The following is a 22847-nucleotide window of genomic DNA, read 5'->3' on the forward strand; positions in this document are numbered from 1 at the left end:
CAAGCAGTGTCCTGTCGTCTGTCTGCTGCACGAGTTGGAGCCGTTGGTGCAGTACGTGTACTTTTGCCCAACTGGCTTTTCAAAAAGTAACACTTTGCGCATTGTTTTGATTGCGGTTCTAAAACAAATGCATATTTCTGGCCACATCAGCTATTACCGTCGTGCGATTTAAAGTCGTGGTCATAATAATCTACAATTATGCTTAACGACTGCTGTCGGATTGGCGAGGTGATATTTGCAACATTATATGTGCGCGTGTACTGCGCATAGCGAGGTATTTAACCCATTCAATTGCCTCCTGTGGGAGTGTTGGTGCGAGCGAGATGGCAACCTTCACGCGGTGCTGCTGTTAAGTGTTCTCTTGCTCTGAGCAATGCACAGTGGGGCAGCACACCGACCGCCGTCAACTGGCCACTGGCCATCAAACCCTCGCTACGAATAGCAAGCCGTTTTGGATTAATTCAGTCCCCGAGATACGAACGTCCGACTTACGAACACCCGCACTTACGAACGAAGCGCCGCCGTAGGACGCTATTATTTTTGACCATCCGACGTGCTTACGAACGGAACCGCGGAACTATTTTGTTCGGAGGAGCGAGATGTAATGAGTCCCAGAATCTCGCGTGATGCACGCCTGCTTCTGACAAGCAAACCAGCATCAATACTCAAGGTAAGTGAAAATAACCTAGATTTGTTTGATTTATTTTCATGTTATTTTCTTTAATGCTTTATTTACTATACAGTATTTATTACAGTATTACATGCAAGTGTAAAATATTTTGTTTCTTATTTATGAGTTTAACAATCTTGATTTGAAGCTTTCGTGACTGCAGGAATCCATACTCCTTGGTTCGTTCGGTAAAGTCACGTAGGTAGAAAAAAGAAAGTTTATTTAGTTTTATTTTATTATTTTTCTATCTTCGTAACTTTACCGAAAGAACCAAAGAGTTTAACAATGCTTCCCTGTTTTTCTGAACGATAGCACATTTTATAACACAGACCGTATGTACTATAAAGTACAATTCAATATTGAGTTCCGAGATATAAACAAATCGACTTACGAACTGGTCTCAGGAACATAATATGTAAGTAGAGGACTGCCCGTACAGGGCAGTATTTTTCTCCCTTTAAGCATATTGCCAGGATAATAGTATGATCAATGTTAGGGAGATGAAGTTGCCCTCAAATGGGCATGGGAAAACATACGTAACAAATTTCCATTGCTGGACGATTTCTGGGGATGCTGCAGTGGCGAGATGTTAACTACCTTGCCTGGTATACAGGAGGCCGTGGGTTCAAACTCGACCCTGATGTCTGCTGCTGTATATTTGGAAAAACATCGTGGGACCTCCCTTGCCATTATCACAATATAAGAATAGGTTTTACCCTTTCTGGCAATAACACAGTTGTGTTAAAATGTTAAAACCTTTTGCAAGGAATCAGGTATTTATCTAAGAAAGCAGTCTCTGGTGTGGACCAATCAGTTTAAAAGACAATGCATCTACGACCAGAGCATGCTGTTTTGCTTTGCATGTCCACCACAAGTATATGTGGTTAATGCAGACATGATTCCTTGCAAAAGGTTTCAGTTTGGTATTTTAACATTTTAACACAACTGTTTAAAGCTTTCGTGACTGCAGGGATTCATATTCTTGGTTCTTTCGGTAAAGTCACGTAGAAGGGAAATAATAAAATAATAAAAATTAAACCACAGCAAAATAAAAAAAATTACAGCATTTTTTTTTCTTGCTGTGGTTTTCACACCTGATGATGCTTGCTTGTGTTGCAATCGAAACGTCGTGATAATTTTATTGTTTCATTTGTATTATTTTATTATTTCCCTTCTACGCGCCTTTACTGAAAGAACCAAGAATATCTTAACACCTGTTTGATTGCCAGAAAAGGTCAAATCTATTCTGAAATGTATATTTGAAGTTTGAATGTCTCTCCACCCGTGGTCACGTTGACTTTTCTCCGGGTCTTCCAGTAGTTCCCTCCACATTTAAAATCAACGCGCGTTTAGAGTATTTGGCAGCTATACATTTCCACGCGATAAGCCACTTCGTTGGGCCATCATTTGTGGCCAGGTCGCTTCTGAAAAAAAGCTATAGAGCTCAGTGGGCTTTACCTGCTAAAATAAAAAAGCTTAGTTTTGTTTTAGTTTCGTTTAGCCATTGCTGAATAGTGTGATACACCACTGTTTGCGTGCAAACTATGATGTACTTACATCACTGTATAGTTTCAGACAAATAGCCTTCCCATTCCACGTCAAGTGTGTCACGTGATTTGATATCTCAAAATGAAAAACTTTCGGTTATCGAGAAATTAGAAAATATAACCTTTAATTATCTATAGTAAGAAAATTAAAGCAAATGACGTCTATCCTTAACATGCTTAGACTGTGCATATCTAGTAATGATTGATAAAGTGGATTATTTGCAAGCGGTGTCATTTACATTGGTGCCACTGATTGAATGCAATACACGTGATACAACAGTACTGCTTACTTGCGTTCACGTGACAGAAGTTTATTTTCGACATTCGTGTTTTTAGCACAACATGAACCTAATCCCTGGGAAGATTGGCACCATCTCTCTCTGTCTCTCTGTCTCTTGACCTGATTTTATTTTTCTCTTACAGCCACTGCTGCTTCCTCCTGCTCCTCCCCCCTCCTTTCTTTCCAAAGGGGAGTGAGAAGGAGAGAAAGAAAAAGCTTCTTTGGGGTAAAGTGGGCGTTTCTTATTCATATTAATGTCCTTTGGAACTGGGCTGGCCAACCCCATAACATTTGCCATTCACCCACATCTGTGCTGGGAACTGTCCATCCATCCCAAGGCTCTCAACACCTCCACCGTTCAAACTTCCACGGCCACTGCTGGTAAGTCTGGGGGAGTCATCGCAAAGTAAAATAAAATGATCCCACGCATGGACGAGCTGTGGCTGTGTGTGTGTGTGTTTTATAACCGTGCCGTTGTAGAGGGAGTCTTTGACAGTCCGCCTCCATTGACAAACGCTGTGACTTTGGGGTGCTCAGTTGAGGGCGGTGTTTGCTCTGCTTTTTGAGTACTGTATGTCAAACGACACTCGAAGATTACGGGCGGGATGTTTTTTTTAAAATGAAGTTTAGCGAAGGTGCGAAGTTCACACGGCATTGGCATCATTGCCGTCCTTTGTTATGCGCCGAAGTAGCTTTGTCTAAAAGCAGAAGTGTGTGTGTTGTTAATACTACAAGACGGTTCTCAGCACGTGGGATAAGACGCCTTCGTAACCTCCCCCCCCTCACATTGAAGTGGCCAAGCACTGTCGTCAGAATAGTAGGTCTCTCTCTGTGTGTGTGTGCCATCGCGTAACAGCTTGTGCTCTTCAAGGAATACCTGACCGCATTGTTGAATCGCTTAAGTCGATTATTTTTTCTTCTTATTCTGTAAAAATAATGCTTTATAGTGTGCTGTGTACACAGACACGTATCTGGTCTTTGACCTTGTTGAAAGAGTTCTGCTGGTTAGGTTTCATTTCTTGAATGCGGGGTTTGTGTTTAGTTTGTCTTCATTCTCCCGCACCTCCGATTAGCACGGTTGGATACGTGCGGTGCATAAGAAGTTCAACGTACATTCATGGTGTGAGTGACTTTAAGGGGAAGGGGGGGGACACACGTGGTTTTGGCCACTGTGCTACCAACACAGCAGCCCGGGTTTGATTCCTCGTCACGGATGGCATCAATGAGTGACATCTTAAGCAAGCCTGGGTACATCCCCTCACTTCACCCTTCACCAACTTGCACTGACCAGCGTGGTGAAGTATGGCAAGAACAACTCCCATGACTCGAAACGGCGTGAGGACGTCACCCAGCGATGGATTACCAAAGGGCTGGATGTGTCCGTGGTCGTCAGTGTTTTTCCTTAATTCCGGTACAGATCACTCATCTAAAAACGAAACATTTTTTTGGGTTATTTTACCAAGTAAGTGTCACTGATGCTATGTGGCTCTTTGTCAGACGCGACGTGGCTATCAGCAATGAAAGCTTGACGAAGGTGACTTTATCGTCGTGTGTAAATGTATAGCAGCCAAATACTCTAATCGCGTGATGTTAATTCTAGATGTGGAAGAAGAAAACCGGAGGACCCGGATGAAAACAAATCCACGCGTTTGATTGAGATTGAGTCAACGTCAAAGTGATAGTCCTGAAACAGTGGTGGCATTTCCACATTTCTATGGCGGGGACGAGTGTATCCATTGGGCAACCACTGTTGACTTGGACATGCAATGATATTCAATGTATCGACCCCAGAGTGATGAAGGACTGTGTTTATGTATTATTGTGGACGCATAAGTAAACAACGCACCGTGTGTGCTTACATTGTGTGTGTGTGGGGTATGCATTTATTTTATATTAATGGTCAACAGGAGCTCTCAATGTCCTGTTAGTGGCGTTGTTTTTGTGCTGTTCGCATTTTGGCGTCCTCTGGTCTAACACCGTTTGAGACTCGGCTCTAAAGAAAGCTGTCTCTGGTGTGGAACAATCAGTTCCAAAGACGATGCATCGAATACTACCAGATTCATGATTTTTGTTTGCATGTTCACCACAAGTATGTGTGGTTAATGCAGACTTGATTCCTTGCAAAAAGTTCCTGTTTGGTGCTTTAACATCTTAACACAACTGTTTTATTGCCAGAAAGGGTAAATAGCTATTCTTATATTAATGCATAATGTTGGACAGTACGTTACATGACCGTGTATGCATCATGTATAATTTAAAAACCGCTGTTTACCACACGTGCAAACGTTTCACTTCATTGCGGTACTGCAGGGTAAAGTAAAGAGCAGATCTTCTAAAAAATTAATCAACGACCCTTCATACCTTGAGTGTGCATTACATTACGGTGTTGTCATTCTTGACCGCTGCTGTTGCCCGAGCTTAGAAGCGATGTAACCGATAACTCTGAGTGTGTTTGCGTTATCTATAAATGCTGCGAGTGCCATCCCCCCCGATGTTTTGCCTTCGCTGCTGTGCAATGTTACACCTGGGTAGAAATAAGCACGCCGAGTCGAATCCCTTAGCGGTTACCGGTGCGCAAACACGGGCTGCCGTCGAAGACATTTGCGAATTGTTATCACTTGCTTAGGGCTGTCGGGAGACGTTGTTTCCAGATGGTTCGTCTGAGCATCGAGAGGCTTTGACGCTCTGGCCTTGTCGATGTTACTCGTAATAAGCAGGCCTTTCAGAATACTGTAGGATTCTCTGAGTTGTGGGGTGTTTTTTGTTTTCTTGGTTCTTTCGGTAAAGTCGCGTAGAAGGGAAATAATAAAATAATAAAAATTTAACGTAATAAAATAAAAAAAATTCTCACGACGTTTCGGCCACAACACAAGCAGCCGTCCTCAGGTGTGTTGTGGCCGAAACGTCGTGAGAATTTTTGTATTTTATTATGTTTTATTGTTATTCTTTTATTATTTCCCTTCTACGTGACTTTACCGAAAAAACAAGAATATAAATCCCTGCAGTAACGAAAGCTTTAAATCGAAACATTTGTTTTTTGTTTCTTTCGCGGCTTAAGTTGCGGAAAAAGCGCTTTTATTTTTGCTCTGACCCACGCTAATAATGTCACCATAATGTAACCATTATTAGCGGTAGCGGGATAACGGCTCAGCGAAGTCGGCGTCAGTGAGTCACTGACCACCTGGACAGGACTGAGTCACTCGCTCATTCTCTCCGTTCAAGAAACACGCGTCCGCTCTAAATCCCAATAGCGGGCTCATTTCACTTGTGCAATTGTGGACGAGCGCTTTCACCCTTGCGTGCGACACATCCAGGATAAACGTACACGGCATTTTTCAGACAATCAATGTGGGAACTGATGAAAAGGAGCACGTTTAGAAGACATTTTACGGGCATGTCTTGATACCGGGTGACCCAACAGCTTCGATTATCCCTCATTGCTCACCACGACCGCACAAACCGTGCGAATCGGGGCTCCGATTGGTCTACAGTGGCGGCGAGCTTTGATCCGCGAACTCTGCCACTTGCTTTCAGACAAGCAGTGGGTGTGCGTGACACACGCAAGCTGGAGGGCAATTGGGGATGGGCCTGAAAATGTGATTCTGGCTTAGGAGCCCTGTAAACATTCACGTGAACCCATGGCTTCGCCCAGCTAGGTTCGTTTCACCGTGCGAGACGCGTGGAGCCCTCGTGAAGCTGTTTTGCGTTCCACCGAAACTGTCGTTTGCATTCGTTCTGCAACCTATCGCGGCTCGCTCGCTGTTGCCGAGTGTCTCGCGGGTGAGGCTGGGGGTAGGCGCACCACCTGTGCATACCTGCACGCACGAGCGGCGCGCTCGCCTTCTGGTGAAGGATGCAATGGAGGCACCTCCCGCATGGAATGTAACCGTAGGAGGCACGGTATGGCTGGGATGTATGTGCCAGCACCTTCCCTGGACCTCTTTTCCTAGCTCGCCACAACAAGCGTTCGTTCGCCTTGCCACCAACTAACCAACAGACGTTGCTGCTTCGTCACAAAAAAAAGTCTTAGTTATATATGGGTACCATTAATCCTTCCCGTTTGGCCATGAATCAAAATGTAAAACCAGTGCGTGTGTGTGTTAGTACAAGGTTGCCCCTTTGGGCGTAACAAGGAGGAGGAGGTTGATGATGATGGTGGTGGTGATGTTGGGGCAGGCTTGTGCAGGTGAGAGCCACGCCTTCATTCTCGAGCCTTTTTTTTAGTATTTGCATCGGCGTGGCGAGAGTTTTAGAGAGAGAGAGAAAGGGGAGTTTGTAAGAGCGCAGCTGCGTGAGGGCTGTGTGTCGTCTGTCTGTCTCTCTGTGCGCTCACTCACAGAGAGCCCAGACCGGCCCTATCCGACCGGACGGGTGATCCCGAGGTACGTGTCGATGTGTCTTCGAGTTCGGGGAGAGAGTATTTTGAAAGGCGCGTGAATATTTCCGTCGTGTACGTCGGCACGTTCCGCTCGAACAGACACCACGCTTGCCAAGGTCGAGGTAAAATGAAACCGGTATTTTTTGTCTTGAGGTTCTGTGCTTGTCAGGACACGAGGCACTTTGCCACGATCTGCTGCTGTCTTTTACATTTGGTTCGCGCGGCGCTTTGGACGATCGTTCTACACATCACTCTCCATCCTCCAATGGCTACGTATGTTTGCGTACAATGGACTTCTTTTGCACCGTACCGTAGCCAACCGTTGCTACTCGTTGGCAAGTGATGTGAACAGCACCTGTGCTGTCATGTCCTCCCTTTCACCTTCGCCGTTGCATGGTGAAGAATGGTCAAAACAAAGTCGATTATGGCATGGAGGAGGCCTTCATCATTGGTGGATTAAGAGAGGCTGGGATTATCTTTGATGATGATGATGATTGCTGTGCTGCGTGTAGTTTGATTGCGGTTTGAGGCCACATGCGCGCACAGGGTGTGTGTGTGTCACACCGTGGAAAGAGAAATAGCACACGGCATTCATGCTCAACATGAAACGAAATAACTTTTTGTTTTTAAAGTGCGTTTGCGGCATGTAGTGGTGCGGTTGTGTGAAGTGTTGTGTATGAGTTTACGCCATCTAGTGGCACATCCATACCTGAGTAGAGATACTGGGCTTAGATGCAGTATTATGAAGAGGAATACAATTGGGTACTATCATCTATAGAGTATTTTGATTTAAAGCTTTCGTGACTGCAGGGATTTATATTCTTGGTTCTTTCGGTAAAGTCACGTAGAAGGGAAATAATAAAATTATATAAATATAAAACAATAAAAATTATCACGACGTTTCGACTGCAACACAAGCAATCATCATCAGGTGTGAAATCCACAGCAAGAAAATTTTCTTGCTGTGGATTTCACACCTGGTGATGTGAGAATTGTATTGTTTTATATTTATATTATTTTATTATTTCTCTTCTACGTGACTTTACCGAAAGAACCAAGAATATCTATAAATTAGTTGTTTTTGTTTGTTTAGTTTGTTGTCCTTCCCCCGCACTTCCGATGAGCACGGTTGGCTACGTACGGTGCGAAAGAAGTCCAACATGCATAGATTGAATCGTTAACTTAGTTACCTAGATAATTGTCTGTCATATTTTTTTATTATAACGAGACAACTATCAACATTTATGACATCAATATATATAACATCAATATTTCCCTTCCCAGAACACTTCTTTGGGTTAAGTAAACTATTTTTCTTATTTTACCAGTGTCTTTGTGACACGTCACTGTTTTGCGTGGTGTGTCACCACTATTCAGCAATGGCTACACTTAACGAAAACAAAACTAAACTTTTTATTTTAGCAGGTAAAGCCCACTGAGCTCTATAGCTTTTTTTCAGAAGCCACAAATTATAGCCCAACGAAAGTGGCTCATAATGTGGACAATTATAGCAGCCAAATACTCTAAACGCACGTTGATTCCAAATGTGGAGAAATAATCCACGCGACCACGGGGAGAACACGCGAACTCCAAATATACAGCAGGTGTCAGGGTCGAGATCGAACTCACGGCCCTCCTGCTTACCTGGCGAGGTCGCTAGCATCTCCCAGCCATCGTGACCTCCCTGCCAATCCGAGGGGAATTTTGGTCTCTTAAAAATGCTGCAAGGCAATGTATGCGTCGTCGAGGACGATGCTCTATACTGTGTTATGGCATGCAGCGGCATGTGTGTAAACAGCACCTATGTGACGTGTTATACTGGTAGGAACCTCCTGATTACACCAGCCCACAGGGGATTATTGAGTCCGTCCGTCCGTCGTGCAGGGGGGGGGCTGGGTGGGGAGGGAGGGGCTGGGTGGGGAGGGGAGAGTTGGGAGGGGCTGGGTGGGGAGGGGCTGGTTGGGGAGGGGCTGGGTGGGAAGGGTGGGGCTGGGTAGGGGGTGGGAGGGGTGGGAAGGGGTTGGTCACCCCGTGGTGCCCTTATAAAACTCAACGTTTAACCTACTCACGCCGGCTTGTGCCCGCCCTCACAGTCGGGCATATTTGCGGAATACACCACGCCGCCGTTGACCCTGGCCATTGACCGAGCAACCCAACGTTCCTACCAGCTCCCTCCACAGGAACATGTTATGTACATACACTGAGCGTGCGTACGCGTGCATGTGAACACGATGTGTATTTTGCGATGAAGATATTTGATATATTTTTTAAAATCTAAACCCGTTGAGATAACTCGACGAAACTAATTTTCCATTACGAGCCGACCCCTCTCAACCGCGAAGACTTGCAGCAAATATGCACTGAAAGCAGGAGACGCAGCGATTAAATGAGATGGTTTTCTGCAGGTGCTGTTGGATGCTTCGTTGTACAGTCACTCTGTATGAACACCGTGAGAGAAGATGGCCTTTGGGGAGTGACTTCATCCAACAGTTGATAGATCATGATCTACGAACGTGTTGATGAGCGTGCTTTGATCCTCGAGAGCTTTGACGGCCAGCTCTGTGTGGGCCTCTGTGTGTGGTGGCAATTTTTTTTTAAATCTCAATTTCCATTTTGTACAGGGTCGCGGCTGTCAAGAATCTATGGGTTTAGATGGGGCATGAGAGATTAGCTCTAACAGTCGCCTTCCCTGAGAAGCACATTTCAAACGCAAATGCAGATAAACCTCCACCCACTCACCACCACCACCCCTCTCCCTCCCGCTCGAGAAGAGCAAAGCCCCGAGGGAAGGAGCGACTCGCAACATGTGCGCACTTGCCACAGAGCGCGCAAGCTTTTCATTATGTGTTGCGTAACTAATGTACGCGGTGTGTCCAGTGCCGGATTAAGCTAGTGCGGGGCCTGTAGCATATGTTATAAAGGGGCCCTAAAACAAATATTAAGACACGAATTTTTTACTTGCATATTAAAGTAATTGTATTTTTTTTTTATGTTAATTTTATTTTATAATTTCCCTTCTACGTGACTTTACCGAAAGAACCAAGAAGATAAAGTAATTGCATTTTTTCATTTGCTATACAGCCAGATAATACGACAAATCGCTAACCTTAAACACCCAGTCGTTCATAAAAGTTGAAGGCGGTATAGTACTATAGTAATAGAGCAAGTGCAGAATAACTGAACCGGAATTGATAACTTGAAAGCATTTAGCGCGGGGACCTTGAAAGTGCGGGGCCCGTAGCTACTACTACTACACATGTAGCTATTTTTTTCTACTGGGGTCATCCGGCACTGGGTGTGTCTGCGGATGGTTTCACGTTCGCACGACGAATGGGGGGGGGGGGAGTCGAGCCACCTGTCATCACGCACAAGGTCGTGCGGTTTTGCACTTGGGCGGTTTGTTTCAGTGTTGTAATTGTCAGAACTCCTGCGGATGGCGGGGGGCGGGTTTGGGTTTTTTTTTCTTCTGGTGTCAAAAAATGTAAACGATTTTGGGAGGTGAAAAATTACGAATGTCGCTTATAATCGTGGCAATAGGAAATGATCGAGGGGGCTTGGTGGGTTGGGCAGTCCAGAGGACAGAGCGCGCAAGCACCGCATGAGAGCCTGGTGGCTGGGTTTGAATCCGCCTGTGATCAATATTATTTCTCAACTATTTATTTTATACCGGGTAGAAACCCACTGAGCTATTTAGCTCCTTTTGAGAAGCGACCTGGGGGCCGTCCATAAATGACGTCACGCACCTAGTGGGGGGGGGGGGGGTCAGATATTTGTGACGATGTGTAACGAGGGGGGGAGGGGGGGTGTTTGAGAAATGTGACGTCACATCAAAATGCGCAAGTTTATATAAATGTTTATTAAATAGAATTGTCATAACAACACTAATTTTGATTAATTTTCATTATTAACTATTTGATTATTTAAATTTACTAAGGTCACCTTTTATTTATGCGATGAAGGAGCATTTTGCTTCTCCATGGGAGAATGTAGAAGCATACATTTTAAAATCTTTTTTGAATGATTGTTATTAAACATTTTTATTCTAATGATTCTACCAGGGCTTTTCATTCTGTGGAATGAATATGTGATTGTTATAATTGTAGTATCCATTTTGCTTCGTTCTACTACAAAGCTTCAAATATTTTTTTATAGTCTTAATTACTTTTAATATTTTCTAATTATAAGAGATTAAATACACATTACAATGACAATAGTTTAAAGCGATTTGAAGCATCTTTTATTTTCAAATTGGAAATATGTTTGGGGGGGGCAGAGCTTTTTGACGTCATATATGAGGGGGTCTGACGTTTTGTGACGCCGTGTGACGAGGGGGGGGAGGTCAAAAATCGGCCAAAATCGCGTGACGTCATTTATGGACAGCCCCTGGCCACAAACGATAGCTCAACGAGGTGGATTATCATCACGTGGTACATTTATAGCAGCCAAATAATCGAAACGCGTGATGTTAATTCTAAATGCGGAGGTAAAAACCGGAGGACCCGGAGAAAAATCCACGCGACCACGGGGAGACGGACATGCAAACTCCAAATACACAGGCGCAAGGGTTGGGATTAAAGCGGGTTATCAGACTGTGCCGAATGAATGGTCTCAGCTGGGTCACCATTAACTACACAACCGCTCACGCCCCACCCGCCGTCTGACATGTTAGTATTGCGCAGAAATAAATGTATCTGTTTGATTGCCACGTGACAATCTCCTAGCAGAGTGTGTGTGGGAAAGTTCGCCCCAGATTAAAACGCAGCTCGAAAGATTCGTTTGGCGAAATCCTTTTAAAATGTTATTTCGCAACCGCTATCGGGCACCTTGGGTGCGATATCTGAATGGATCCTTCGTCTCAGGACAACGCTGATGGCACATTGGAATAAGATGGATGGATGGTGGTGGTGGTGGTGTTGGGGGGTGAAATAATAGCAACGAAATTAAAATGATAAGAATAGGTTTCACCCTTTCTGGCACTAAAACAGCTGTGTTAAGATCTTGACTTAAAGCTTTCGTGACTGCAGGGATTCATACTCTTTGAGTCGTTCGGTAAAGTCACGTTGATATAAAAAAAAATGTATACAATGGCCAAGGTATACCTAGCTTTGCGATCTTACATTTACTTGCAAATTCCATCTCTAGCCCCGCCCACTTACCCTTGGCTTGTACCCATCTCAAACCTGTGTAACCTTTGGTTGCAGTAGCTTTCTCGCTATTTTTCTTCCTGCCTCAGCAGTCCGCCTGCTGTATTTTTTCACCTGAAGACGATTGCTTGTGTTGCGATCGAAACGTCGTGATTTTTATTTATTATTCTTCTAACTACGTGACTTTACCGAAAGGCCCAAAGAGTAGGTGTTAAGATGCAACCAAAAACACATGCTCTGGTATTCATCTTCTTGGTTCTTTCGGTAAAGTCACGTAGAATGGAAATAATAAAATAATAAAAATTAAACATAATACATATTTTATTATTTCCTTTCTATATGACTTTACCGAAAAAACCAAGAAGATGAATCCCTGCAGTCACGAAAGCTTTAAATCGAAACATGCTCCGGTAGTATATTCATTGTCTTTGAAACTGATTGGTCCACACCAGAGACAGCTTCTCTAGAGCATAGTCTCAAACGTTGTTAGATCAGAGGACGCCTAAAGGCGAACAGCACAAAGACAATGCATTTTGTTTGCATGTTCACCACAAGTAAATGTGGTTAATGCAGACATGATTGCAGGCAAAAGGTGTTTCTTTGGTCCTTTCATATCTTAACACAACTGTTTTATTGCCTATTCTTATATTTCGATACTGGCAAGGGAATAATTAAAATTGGCCAGACATCCCAAACAGGACCACATTGAAAATACAGTTAAGGTTCATGATCACTTGTTTTTAATTAAATTACTCACTGCCATTATGCAATGAGACCATTATGATACGTTAAACATTCGTTTGAGGACTGCATTGCACACAGCAGTGTTAGATTTATTGATTCTTGCATCGGTCATTAAAGCAGTGTCTGTCATGTAGTGAGTCAAGCTTATACTGTACGTTGTACTATGTGTACACCATATTGAGGCGTGGATTTTTAAATTTAAAATCAATTCTTACGATGATAATTCAACAAATTGTCCATCTAAAGATACGACTAGACATTTCTTATGCAAATGATGTGCTCTTTAGAACATTTAGGCCAAGAAGGAAAATAAATGTACAAACGAAAATAAAGTAACTAGACAATGCAAACGGAATGGTAATTTAATATTGGAACGAACTGTAACCATAGATGTGTGTATGCTGAACTTCTTTTGCACCGTACGTAGCCAACCGTGCTAATCGGAGATGCGGGGAAACCATGAGGTTGTGTCTTGGAATGACGTGGGAATCCCCACACTTTACCCCACCAAATGCCACTTTTGCTGATTGACCAACTGCGGTTAACCCATTTATGCTGCTGAGTGGACAGAAGCCCACTGGCAGAGTGGGATTTGGGAGACTTGCCCTATTGTTTCAGCTTCATCTGGATTTCAAGTGCTACCGATATTATAAGGTCACACTCATGACCACATAAAGTGCTTGCCTCAAACGAACCACCAAATGCCTCGCTAATCCCATCAAGAAGCATCAACCATCACGTGAACTCCGCTCATCCTCGCAGCAGCTCGATTTGGCTCGCCGTCGAACACAGATGGTCACCGCATCCCGCGCATTCAGATGCGCTTCGGCGGCCGTCTGGAACGCTCTTCCGTCTGATGTTAGGAAGCCACTGGAGCCATGCACTTTTAAATCATCTAGATTGCAACTAATTTCTTGAGAATTGCTTGTTGTGTTTGGTTTGTTGTGTTTGGTTTGTTGTGTTTAGTTTGTTGTCCTCCCTCACCTCCGATTAATCAGGTTGGGTATGTACGGTGCGAAAGAAGTTCAACATACATATATACATACACAAACATAACATATACAACTCGAACTCATATCGCCTAAGATTACAGATGCATAACATCTACTGAGAATATTTACTGCCACCGTTAATGTGAACAATTCATTGGCTGGGACCATCTGGTTAGTAGGTGGTGTCCGTCTGGCAAACAGGAAATGTGTTTAATTGTGCACACACCTCAAAGTACCAAACTGTTGCAGAGGAATCACACAAACATCCCGCAGGCCAACACTTTCCTCCTAAGTGCTGTGTGTGCGGTGCAGTGGTGAGCGCACTGCACTATGAACGCAGGTTCAATTCGCACTTATGGGCAAAATCGGCAACAAATATCTGAGCCGGTCCTGGCCCTCCCCTAGGCAGACTCAGCCTCAAATAAGCTTACGCTGCGGTGGTGCTAGCCTCTGACCCCATCGTGTGCCGTGCCGGCTTAATAAAAAAAAGATAAATTATTTGCATTAAATAAATTCCTACCCTTCATGTAAGTCGAGCAAGAACTCTCATCACATGCAATGCATAAAGATGATCATTGTTGAGTGCGTGACAGAATGATGTTAATTCCAGTGTTGTTTTAGAAGGGCTCTAAATGTGAAATTCACCACAAACATAACCGAGTCTGTGCTTATAAACAGAAGTATCTTTGACGTAAATTTGTATTTTGTTAAGTTAGAACCCCCCCCCCCCCCACAAATAATAATTATCCTGGAGGTCGATTGCTTTTACTCATAGCACAGAGCCAGCCTACATTTCCAGATTGCTTCAAGTTTCTTGCTAAACACTTACGATTCGATGGTCCCCATTATCAGTGAACATAAATATTCACTGACGCTGAAGTTGATGGGGAAGTGAGCCAAGCCCATCGCTGGTTTACGAGTAAACACAATTTGCATGGGAGTCGCAGCCAAAAGCCAACGTGTTTGCTTGTTCAAGTATGGGATGGTGCTCACTTGTTTGGGACACTGGGCCAGTGGTGGCATGTCCACATTCCTACGGTTACTCTGTAGGAACACATTCCTGCGGACAGAGCTGGTAGGAACGTTGGGTTGCTCGGTCAATGGCCAGGGTCAACGGTGGCGTGGTGTATTCCGCAAATATGGCCGACTGTGAGGGCGGGCACAAGCCGGCGTGAGTAGGTTAAACGTTGAGTTTAATAATGGCACCACGGGGTGACCAGCCCCTCCCCACCCAGCCCTACCCCACCCCACCCAGCCCCACCCTCCCCACCCATCCCCTCCCCATCCAGCCCCTCCCACCCTCCCCTCTCCACCCAGCCCCACCCCTCCAATTTTTGGATCCACGACGGACGGACGGACACAATAATCTCCTGTCGGCTGGTGTAACCAGGAGGTTCCTACCAGGATAACTACTGCTGATATCCCACACACTTCTTTGTTCAGGGATTTTTTTCTCACTCAGGATTGTCCTCCACTCATTCCTGTTTTGGGCCATCTCTGCAATTACTCACCAGGCCTTTGTATCCTGACTCACCATTCCGAACCAGCTCTTTCTCCAGGCCTGCCTCTCTGTCTGCGCAATGGTGCTTCCATGTTCATCACCTTCCTTCCAACGTGGCTTTTGTCTCTTCTTCTGGCACGTTCTAGCCATTGGATTGATATTCATTTTGGCTCGTCTGAAATGTGTACAAGTCGTTGTCTTCCTCGTCCATTCATTTCTCTACATTTTTATTTGTGGTTTAGAAAAATATAATATGAATTTTTATTAACTTCAAAGGAATTATGCAATAAATCCACTCACCAAACTGGAATTTTTATTCACAATTAGTTTGTTTTATATTTGCAAGTCGAGTCTTGCATCACATTAGAATTGAAAAAAAACTCCGTATGTAGCACCACGACTTAATTGTGTTACCTGTGTGTGTGTTTGACAGACGGCCACGTCGCCATCAGTCGGAGGAGCTGCTTGCCCCCCGCGTGACCTGTCGCTCGTTTGCTGAGCGAGACAAAAACGAGGCCAGCTCCAGCGGCTGCCACGGCACCACCAGGCGAAGCGTCGTGAATCTGCCGACCGACCGTGATAACTTCTTCGTCGGCTCAAGACAACCTGCTTGGATTACGTCCGCATTTGTCATCGTCCGTGGTGCTTACTGTCCGCTCCAGTTAACCAAAGTGCCACTCTACGCTCCTTTTCCCGGTTTAACGACTTGGCGCCCACTGAGCAACAGGAAGAGGATTATACAAATCTAATCTTCCAGGTTGCCATCGCAAGCAGCCTTCGCCAATCTTCCACACGACGACGAGCCGGCCCTTCGGTGTTTTTTCCTGGAGCCCTGCGGATGCAAAGTCAACATTTTTTTTACTTTTCCATTCCAGCTTTTCGGTTAACGTCAAAATTATTATAATAATATTTTTTTGTGGAAATTCGAATCCCTTCGTACGTACGAAACGAAATTAACACCCTCCGCGGAGGAGGTGGAGAAATGGCCCTCAAGAGCGAGGATGCGGGGACGAGCTACGCGAAGATGGTCTCGGATGAAAATCTCTTCACGGGTTTTCTCGAGGAGGCCCTGGCCCCGAAGAGGCCCTCTGCGCGCAGGGCCACCATGCCGTCGGGGCGGCTCGCCTCGCCCACGGACGTGGAGGACGACGACCCCGTCCGGGAGGGCGCGTCCAGCAGCGGCTTCGACGCGAAGGCCTCGGGGAAGACGCTCGGAGCGCCGACCCCTCTGCGGTACTCCAGGCACTTCCTGTCGGACAACAGCATTTTTCACGGTGAGACGGCGACGATTCGTTATGTGCTTCTTGTCGTTATTTTATGTGTGTATGTATATATTTTTTATCACAAGGTACAAAGTTGCGTGTCTGACCCGTTGGGGACTGTGGTGTTAGGCGGATACGTGAAGGGAAGGTTGGACGCGTGAATATTTGTTGAAAGCGACAGCTACACTGCACAAGTAGACTTCTGAACAAAAATTAAGTGCAAACTGCTATAAACGTGGGGAAATGAATTGCTGCACTTTGGAAGTAAGCGCCACGTACGCGAGATTGAGAATGTGTGGTGCATGAAACGGTCGGATTTGCGAACGTCTGTTGAAAATGACAGTTTCCTTCATGTACAGATGTTTGGCCCTGGGTGTGGGCAGTTGTATATATCGTATGTTTCGCACCGTATGTAGTCAACCGTGAAAATTGGAGGTGCGAGGGGACAACAGACTAAACACAAAAAACTGTTAAAAGGAAATGGGTTTTCAATATAGATGGTAAAAGTGCATTGGTCCAGTGGCTTCCTAATATCAGAAGGAAGAGCGTTCCAGACGGCCACAGAAGGGCATCTGAAAGCGCGCGATGCAGCGACCATTTTTGTTCGGTGGTTCGCGAAAAGCTGTTGAGAGGATGACCGGAGTTCGCGTGATTATGGTTTATGCGCCTTGACGAGATCAACAAGGTATTGTGGTTCATTTGTGGCCAGCACTATGTGTGTAATGAGTGCGACCTCGTAACTGGTGAGGGTGAATGTCACGGTCAGATATACAATGTTTACAATATCGCGCAAGACATTTTTTTTGCCCTTGGTCAGTCAAGACTTGCTCCGGATTTGGGAGGAAATTCCTTGAGAAGTTGACCCCAGGGCCACGCTTGCAAAAGTTATTTGCATTCTCAACGGGTTCTCCGTCGGTTAAGTAATGGTTGTTGAACCGGATGTGTAGACCGACTGGATTGCCTACGTGTTAAACTGGATTGCGCTATAGACATCATTCCTATAGCGCACGTGGCACGAGAGAACACGGCGGACTTTCTCTATTGACGGCACTGCTGGACAGCGGGAACACTTGACGCAAGACCTCTAGAGCCGTTGTACCAACGTTGTTGGCGGAACTGCACTGAAAGTTGAAACGGTGTTTGTGCCCGCCTTTGCAAAGTAAGACAAATCAATGGCACGGACGCTCTACCGCGGTGACAATCTGTATGGCGTAAACAAGTGGGTGCCAAGTCAGTTGTTTTAACAATCTCTACGCAGAGCGGTTGTAAGTTACAGCCGTTTGTCATTTCGCTTTCTCGCGGGTTTCATCTTCCCCTCGCAGGCGATCGGAGATTTGCATAAAAGACATTTGTCCCATGCGGCCGGATGCACAGGAACAAACAACAATAACTTGCGTAACAATCGCGGATGCGGGCATTGGGATCGCTGCTGACCACCAACACCCCCCCACCCCCCCGCTGACAAAATTTACTCGGCTGTTGTTGAGCCCCCCCCCCCCCCGTGTCCTTCACTCGCAATTTCTCACGCGGACTAAAATAATGGTGGCTCTAGAGGCATTGCTCTAGAGGCATTGCTCTAGAGGCATTGCTCTAGAGGCATTGCTCTAGAGGCATTGCTCTAGAGGCATTGCTCTAGAGGCATTGCTCTAGAGGCATTGCTCTAGAGGCATTGCTCTAGAGGCATTGCTCTAGAGGCATTGCGATGCAATGCTTTGTTTCGATGTTCACTCGCTTAATGATAGACTGTGAATACGTTTCTCCGGCAATAACCTCTTGCTGCATGGACATAGAAGGAAACCTGTTAGTATAGTAGTATACAAGCTCGAAGGCCTGTTTAGTGGTTTTGAATGAATGCACGATTTATAAAGTACGATTGGACTTTGGACTACTGTAATTAGTATTCATTATCCTGCATTTTTTATGCACACAAAGCAAAGGCTTGTGTCAAATAATGCATTTCACGCTGCACAAGAAATATATACAATTAGTGTAGTTATTGAGTTACTCGTTGAAATCTAATGTTCCATTGTAAAGTTGGCGGTTGTATGTAAAACGTGGTCTTACGGTTGTCTGCTTGAGATGCGGTTGTATTTGAATGTAAACAAAAAACGAAATTTGCATTGAAGACAAAGGTGGCACAATCACGCTGTTGTGAATTACGATGCCCATAACAATATAGCTGTCCTAATTTCATGTCACGTTCACTGCACAAATCACATATAGCCCATGTTGAAGAATGTAACAATCCGTAGCATTATTCTGTAGAGCCTTGAGTCTGAAGAACGTGTTTGCCTCGACATGCCTGGCCATTTTTTCTCGAGAGTGTTTCGGCGCTTGGAATGAAAGCAAATTGCCAGAAAAATATTTCGCACACAGTTGGAACAGCACGCACATATCTGCAGCACAGACCGTTGCAGCAATCCACAACTCAACTCCCATCTCCTGCACACCACTGTAGCCTTAACCTACGACTCAGGGGTGGGGATCGTCCGGCCCGCGGGCCGTGTAAGGCCCGCGAAATCATTTAATCTGGCCCTGCCAAGGCAACCGCAGGCGGGACTCGAAATTCAATACATTTAGGAGCAAACCTGGAAAAGCAGTTGCGAGCAGCAACATCATCAATACCAGCTAACATCACACGCCTCGCCAAAGAGAAGCAGTTCCAGCTATGGCATTAGGGGTGAGTTAATTAAATGTTTGACCAAATATAACAGACTAATTTTTAAGTTGATAATTTTGTATAGCCCCCGAATGATGTTATAAATATCCAAATGGCCCTCGGCAGAAAAAAGGTTCCCCACCCCTGATCTACGACAACGCCGTGGGATACCCGGGCAGTATCGCTCCCAAGTACCGAACCACGTTCGTGCCTGACAATATCGTGAGGCGTTCGAATGGAACTATATGTCATATTTATGATCTAAGACATCCCTGCTGTTTTGAATGCATATCTGCGCCTTCGGACTGTGCCACCAAAGAACTGGGCATTGTTTCACGGTGCATGGCCCCACAAAGCACTTTGCCTTTGATTTATAATCGCAGTCCATTAACCTCTGGTGACGTCAATGCGAGAGATAATTTTAATGAACAAGTGCCTGACCACAGCTTCCTCTTGAGGTCAGTAAATAAGCACTTAATACATAATGGCAGCATTAGCAACCATAACAGAATGCATTTCAAATTCACTGGCTCAGTTAGATATGAGATCATGAATGTACACCTGCACGAATTACTTTCTTAATAAATAAAAAAAACATTTGCTTCAAACGGTATTGGTCTGTTTTGGCCATTAATTTCAAATGCCATTCCCATATTGCTATCCGCAAGAAAGGGCAGCGAAACATAAACTCGTACATTTAATAGTACAATAATTATTGACATTAAAAGTTGCATTCGTCACCAGAAAGTGCACGGCAAGCGAGGTGCATTCTGAGGTGAGAACGCACAGCAGATATTAATAATATTTAGTGTGGCAGTGGTGAGATGTTAACTACCTCGCCTGGTATGCGGGAGGTCGTGGGTTCGAACCCAACCTTGACGCCTGCAGCTGTATATTTGGAGTTTGCGTGTCTCTCTCTCTCCCCGCGGTCGCGTGGATTTTTCTCCGGGTCCTCCGGTGTTTCCCTCCAAATTTAGAAACATGCGTTTAGAGAATTTAGCTGCTATAAATTTGCACATGGTAAGCAACGTCGTTGAGCTATCATTTGTGCTAAGCTCACTTTTGAGGAAGAGCTATACAGCTCAGTGGACCTTACCTGGTAAAATAAAATGTTTAGTTTTGTATTGACCCTCTTAAAATCATTGGGATTCTGTATTCGTGCTTGAGGGCCCCTCGATTCAGGAGAAGGTACCTCAAGATGCTGTATCTCTCATTGCTCATGCCCGAGGCTCACAGACTCAAGTCTCAAGCCACACCTTACCATAATAATAAAAGTGGGCCGGTCCTGGCCCATCCCCCTCCCCTAAACCAGTATATGTACGGAGTAGTATCCCTTGGAATCTCTCATTTACTTGATTACAGCAAGCGTGCTGTGACGGTTCCACCTGAAGACGGAAGCTCGTGTTGCCTCCGAAACGTCGTGATTTTTATTTTATTTTTATTTTACTTTTATTAATTTAGATTTTTAACCTACGTGACTTTACCGAAATAACCTAAGAATATGAATGCTCACAGACAGTTTACAGAGCTCCATAGCCAAGGGGAATCGTATAGCATTTATACTCCATTGCTGCTTAATTTATAGTTAACTTGAAGTATAAAAAGCAGTAGCAGCAAAGTGTGCAGGGACTGTCATGGAATTAATATTGTAGCTGATTCTTGCAACTCAGTGGGTCGTTGCAGATCTCATTCCTTCCCACTGTTTCTATTTTACCCACTCATTTTACCGTAATTAAATGTTGAAGGCCCATCTCCAGGTATAGGCATATCGTTTTAAAAACATTAATTGCCCTCCAGTTATCAGTGAAATAAAATACACACACATCTCCTGACTAATGATGGGCTCCCCCCAGACAAATGGTTCTCAAAAAGGCCAAACCTTGGGTAAATTTTGATTCCAACAATCTCATCATCAAGGTGTTCACGGGCCCCTCTATAAATTCCACAGGACCTCACGTCGCTATATTTTTTATTTGACATCTGGATGATAGAGAGGGCAGTGTGCTTTCTACTGAGCCAGTTATCACAAAATTGATGCTTCAATTCTCAAAGATGCACAGGGGTTTATCTGTGTAATCGCCGAACTGTGCCGCTTATTAACAAACACGTGCTTATGACCCTGTGGCGTAAGCGCGTGCTTCATATTGCTTTTAGACAAAAACTTCACATTGGTAAAAGTTCATGCGAGCTGAATATCAAACAATCTAAAGAGAGTCGTATATTTGTACCATAGGTCATACATCCTGTGTAACAGGATATTACTCTCAATGGGCTTTCACCTGGATAGAATGACGGCCAAATAACATTCATCACTTTGCACGTTAGGCCGGGTGCCCTGGCTTGCTGAGCCATCTGGCCTACACCTCTTAAAATAACTCTTAAAGCGACAACATGCGCTGGCAACAAAGGAATCTGGAGGGTTACGCGTAATCAGCAGATGGCATCCAGCACTGATTAACGAATGCTCCGCCATTAACCTGCCGATGTGTGGAAAGTTGGAAGTTGTTTTTTTTGCACACACGGTGCAATTTTGTGCTGACACAATTTGAAAAGTCTGAAGCAAACAAGTTTAACTTTGGTAAACACGTAGGCTTTCGCGCCTAGTGTTATCCATAATAGTTTTTTTTTTGGGTTAGATCACGTAAACATTAATGTGTCGTTAAACCCGCCACCACCCGACGCAGCGAATTAGTAAGGTTTGTCACGTAAACAGAACATGCCAATTCGTTAGAGAGTAAATCCACAACATTTACAATTGGAGTACGACGTTTCGCCGGTAATTACAAGCAGCAGAATCAGGCGACAGCTGGAGCTGTGGAGAAATCCTCCTGTTTCGGTCGTAACATTTTATTTATTTCACGGCACATTTATATTTACGCGATCTAACCCAAAAAACCCCCCCCTTAGTTTATGAAGTTGAACTTCATTACTGGAAGGTGCAGATTTTCATTATGTTTTATTTTTATTCATAGCAGCATGAAAAATACCCTCTCCAGATGAATGAACAGGCCGTGGAAGAAAAAAATAGAACAAGCATCGTGTGCTGATTCTTTTATCGCCTTCCTCGGCATCCCTTATAAAGAAGGCACGTGGCATCGTGTGGAGACGGGTGGCGTTTACTGATGGAGGCTTCGTGTTATTGCACTAAATTTAAACTCGCGCTTGCAGGGAGAATGTTGTACGGGCATCGTGTGGATGAGGCATGCCACCTTTGCTCACAAGTTTCCGCTCCGCGCTAAAAAACAATCGCTTATTCTTCCCGAGATCACCCCACGACCGACCGCCACTGTTACTGTTCCCTCTTCATACTCCCATTATATGGATCTCACCCAATCCCCATGCATTCATTCATTCAATCCATTCACCATCATTTACTGCTGTCAATTTCGCTTTCACCGAATTCACGCGTCACAGATTCGCCCCCCCCCCCCATTGCTTCCTCTCATCTATTTCATTCACCTGATCTCTACCATTACATTCATATGTACCCTTGTTAATTATGTGTAAAGCGCCTATATAAATTATTTTAAGATAAGATAAAATGATGTGCAGTGCAAAGTCTAATAGATGTACTCGTTTGGTGGTTGAGGGCTGCTTGAGGCTGGTATAGCCGGGCCCTCCCTGTCCCTCTCCTCCTGTGATTGTAACGAGAGGACAGGTCGGCGAAATC

At 44.7% G+C, this 22847-nt stretch overlaps 1 protein-coding gene across 2 annotated transcripts in view; it reads left to right on the forward strand.

Annotated features, from left to right (window-relative positions):
• Positions 1-2775: 2775 nt before the first annotated feature.
• The window catches only part of PLCH1 (phospholipase C eta 1), a 344205-nt gene continuing 324133 nt past the window's right edge, over positions 2776-22847 (forward strand). The window contains exons 1-2 of one of the 2 annotated variants that reach the window (XM_078607693.1): positions 2776-2878; positions 15690-16530. In XM_078607693.1, coding sequence (XP_078463819.1) covers positions 16239-16530 — 292 coding nt within the window. In that variant the 5' untranslated portion in view covers positions 2776-2878; positions 15690-16238. Of the gene's footprint in view, positions 2879-6739; positions 6880-15689; positions 16531-22847 lie in introns of those variants that run through there. The other variant, XM_078607694.1, reaches the window with a different exon arrangement.

This window comes from Lampetra planeri, chromosome 28, assembly GCF_965212315.1.
Source record: "Lampetra planeri chromosome 28, kcLamPlan1.2.h2, whole genome shotgun sequence".
NCBI lineage: Eukaryota > Metazoa > Chordata > Hyperoartia > Petromyzontiformes > Petromyzontidae > Lampetra > Lampetra planeri.